The sequence below is a fragment of the Arvicola amphibius genome, chromosome 7, assembly GCF_903992535.2.
Source record: "Arvicola amphibius chromosome 7, mArvAmp1.2, whole genome shotgun sequence".
NCBI lineage: Eukaryota > Metazoa > Chordata > Mammalia > Rodentia > Cricetidae > Arvicola > Arvicola amphibius.
Genome location: NC_052053.1, coordinates 125,574,625 through 125,578,739, shown reverse-complemented (window position 1 = coordinate 125,578,739; position 4,115 = coordinate 125,574,625). Strand labels below are relative to the sequence as shown.

Genomic DNA, 4,115 nt, shown 5'->3' with positions numbered 1-4,115 from the left:
TCATGTTCATTGCCGTTGTCCTTGGTTTCTCAGCTAGGTCCTTGGGCAGCTGAGGAGAGGGTGCCAGAAATGTACAGATCCTATTGCCATACTCATGAATATCTTGCATATCACCATAGAACCTTCACCTGGCATTGGATGGAGAAAATGACAGAGCCCCACATAGGAGCACCGGACTGAGATCCCAAGGTCCCGATGAGGAGCAAAAGGAGGGAGATCATGAGCAAGGAAGTCAGGACCGTGAGGAGTGTGTTTACCCATTGAGACGGTGGGACAGATCTAATGGGAGACCACCAAGTCCAGTTGGAATGGGACTGATGGAACAGGGGACCAAACCGGACTCTGAATGTGGCTGACGGTGGAGGAGGAAAAACATCATTTTTCACAATAGCCACAATAACATAAAATATCCTGGGGTAACACTAATCAAAAAAGTGAAAGACCCATTTAACAAGAACTTTAAGTCTTTAAAGAAAGAAGTTTAAGAAGATATCAGAAAATGGAAGAATCTTCCATGCTCTTGCATAGGTAGGATCAGCATAGTAAAAATGGCAATCCTACCAAAAGCAACCTATTGATTCAATTCAATCTGCATCAAAATCCCAACACAATTCTTAACAGACTTTGAGAACAATAATCAACTTCATATGGACAAACAACAAACCCAGGATGGCCAAAACATTCCCATATAATAAAGGAACTTTTGGAGGCATCAAGCACTATTACAGAGCTACAGTAATGAAAACAGCTTGGTACTGGCATAAAAATGGAGAGGTTGACCAATGGGATCGAATTGAAGACTCAGATATTAATCCACACACCTATGAATACTTGACTTTTAATGAAAAAGCTAAAATTATACAATGAAAAAAAAGCATTTTCAATAAATGTCGCTGTCATTAACGGATGTCAACATGTAGAAGAATGAAAATAGATCCATAGTTATACCCATGCACAAAACACAAGTTCAAATGGATCAAAGAACTCAACAGAAAACCCAGCACACTGAACCTGATAGAAGTGACAGTGGGAAGTGGTCATTAATGCATGGGCACGAGAAACCACTTTCTTAATATTACCTTAGTAGCACAGAAACTGAGAGCAGCAATAGATAAATGGGACCTCCTGAAACTGAGAAGCTTCTTTAAAACAAAGGACATAGTCAATAAGACAAAAAAACACCCTACTGAATGGGAAAATATCTTCACCAACCCCACATCAGACAAAGGATTGATCTCCAAAACATATAAAGAACTCAAGAAATTAGACATCAAAAATTTAAATAACCCAATTGAAAAATGGGGTACAGAACTAAACAAAGAATTCTCAGCAGAAGAAACAAATGGCCAAAAGATACTTAAGGAAGTGTTCAACCTCCTTATCCTGCAGGCAATGAAAATCAAAACAATTCTGAGTCACCATCTTACAGCTGTCCGAATGGCTAAGATCAAAAAAAAAAAAAAAAAAAACAATGATAGCTTGTGCTGGAGAGGACATAAAGTAAGGGGCATACTCATCTATTTCTGGTGGGAATGCAAACTTGTACTGCCACTTTGAAAATCAGTATGGCAGTTTCTCAGAAAATTGGGAATCATCCTCTTTCAAGATGCAGCAATACCACTCTTGGGCATATACCCAAAGGATGCTCAATCACACTCAAAGGCATTTGTTCAACTATGTTCATAGTAGCATTATTTGTAATATCCAGAACTTGGAAACAACCTAGATTCCTCTCAACCAAAGAAAGGATAAGCAAAATGTGGCACATTTACACATTAGAGTACTACTTAGTGGTTAAAAAACAATGACATCTTGAATTTTTGCATGCAAATGGATGGAATTAGAAAACACTATCTTGAGTGAGGTAACCCAGACCCAAAAAGATGTTCACGGTATGTACTCACTCATAAATGGATACTAGCTATAAACAAAGGATATTGAGCCTTTAGTTCATGATCTAGAGAAGATAAGTAATAAGATGAAACATAAGAAGACTATATATAGATCCACCTGGAAAGTCAAAACAGACAAGATCGTCTGACAAAATTGGGAGCATATGGGGTTTGGGGAGAAGGAAAGGGAATAGGAGGGGAAAAGGTGCGGATAACTGAAGGGAATGGGATTTTCAAGATGAAGGAAGAACAGAGAGGAGAGCAAGGAAAGAGATATCTTGATTAAGGGAGCCATTATAGGGTTAGCCAGAAACCTGACTCTAGAGAAATTCACAGGAATCCACAAGGATGATCCTCTGCCTAGCTTTCAGTGTGAGATGTGGCGCTGAGTGAATGTGATGTTGGTCATAGGTCCCTACAGGCAGTCGCAGCCCAGCTGCTTTGATTGTGTGAAGACGGGCTTTGTTATGAGTTGTGCCATGGGCATGGTGGCCGGGGCACTGTTGGGCACCTTCTCCTGTCTCAGGATCAGAATGCAAAGTTGGGAACTTATGGGCGGCATTGAAAAGACCATGATGCAGAGTGACGTCACCTTTGGCACATTCACGGCTATCAGAATGTGCGTACGATGTTAATCAGGGCAGTGATTTCCTGCAACATCTATCCATTTCGACTCTTGTACAATAAAAGATTTTTTATTCTAAAAAAAACCCCACAAAACAAAAATCCAACAACAACGTGACATCCTTTCAAGTAAGTATGTTCGCTACTTCTGCAGTTACCCTTAAGTGACATCAAACTACAGCTTCTTTGGACTACCAATTGGTTTATAATAATAGAAATTCTTCAAGAATATTGCATAATGTCCATATATTATCAGTAATTCTAAGATGACTGGATTGATGACCTGAGCAGTCAGAGTTCTCAACTTCTCTTGCATGCTAATGTCCACTGTTGGACTGCTAGCTCCTATTGAATAAGAAAATCTAATGAATCGTCAGATGTCAGGGGAAGTATATAGCAGGAGACAACTAGTGTCCAACAGGTCAGCATACCATATGAGTAATTGTTTCATGGGGAGCCCCACATGGAACAGCCATGGGATCACTAGCTGTTGATATATAACCGTTTCTGTCTTTAATTTCTATGATGAGTCACTTCATTTTTTCCCTAAAAATATTTAGAGGTGTTTTCTCAATGTTTTTATGCTTACCACATGAAAATATTCCATCCACTGGGCACACATATACCTGTGGATGTTCAGAAAAATGACTTCCCATTAAGCTGTATGATTTTAATATATTGAAAAAATACTAGGCCATGCTTCATAACTAGATCTTTTGTTCTACAACGCTTTAAGACACTTAAAGCCTGGTTTATTCCTTTTAGTCAGACTAACACAAAAAAGGAGTCCTATAAAAATACTAAGACAAAAACTGTGATATATACACAGAAAACCTGGCACAGACCTCGTTCAATTCTGTGCTTGCTGCTTTAGGATCTGTGAGATCATATGAATTTTGCTCAGTTGATTTAAAGGGCCCTGTTTCCCTGGAATCCTTCATACCCTCCAAGTCTTACACTATTTTGACTCCCTATTCCACAGGATCCCTATAGCTCTGGTGGGAGGGATTTAATGGAGACATTCCACCTAGAGATGCATTTTGCAAGGTCTTTCTCTCTCTGTCTCTGCATAATGTTTGACTGGAAGTCTCTGTATTTGTTCATATCTGCTGTCAGAGTAGGCCTCTTTATTGATGACTCTGATTTTTGTATATAGCAGAATAGTATTAGGAGAAATATTAATGCTATTTTTAAAGATCAGAAGTTTCTGGTTTTATCCAAGGTCTCTGGGCTATCTTTATTTTTTTATTTAAAATTTCCACCTCCTCCCATCCTCCCATTTCCCTCCCACTCCCCTCACTTCACCTCCCCCTAGCTCTCCAGTCCTAAGATAAGTCAGGGTGCCCTGCCTTGTGGGAAGTCCAAACCCTCCCCCCATCCTAGGAAAGTTTGTATCCAAACAGACTAGGCTCCCAAAAAGCCAGTACATGCAGTAGAATCAAAATCCAGTGTCATTATTATTGGCTTCTCAGTCTGTCCTCATTGTCAGCCACATTCAGAGAGTCCGGTTTGATCACATGCTTGTTCAGACCCAGTCCAGCTGGCTTTGGTGAGCTCCCATTAGATCAATCCCAACATCTCCCTGGGTTAATGCACTCC

At 39.9% G+C, this 4,115-nt stretch overlaps 1 protein-coding gene across 1 annotated transcript; it reads left to right on the top strand.

Annotated features, from left to right (window-relative positions):
- The first annotated feature begins 2,290 nt into the window (after positions 1 to 2,290).
- LOC119819967 (reactive oxygen species modulator 1-like) lies at positions 2,291 to 2,527 on the top strand. Its single transcript, XM_038338187.1, has one exon. It carries the CDS (start codon positions 2,291 to 2,293, stop codon positions 2,525 to 2,527), a length of 237 nt encoding a protein of 78 aa, XP_038194115.1.
- Positions 2,528 to 4,115: the final 1,588 nt, after the last annotated feature.

Bases quoted from the DNA above. Each gene is read 5' to 3' on its own strand.
- LOC119819967 (XM_038338187.1), top strand. From the start codon at position 2,291: ATGTTGGTCATAGGTCCCTACAGGCAGTCGCAGCCCAGCTGCTTTGAT.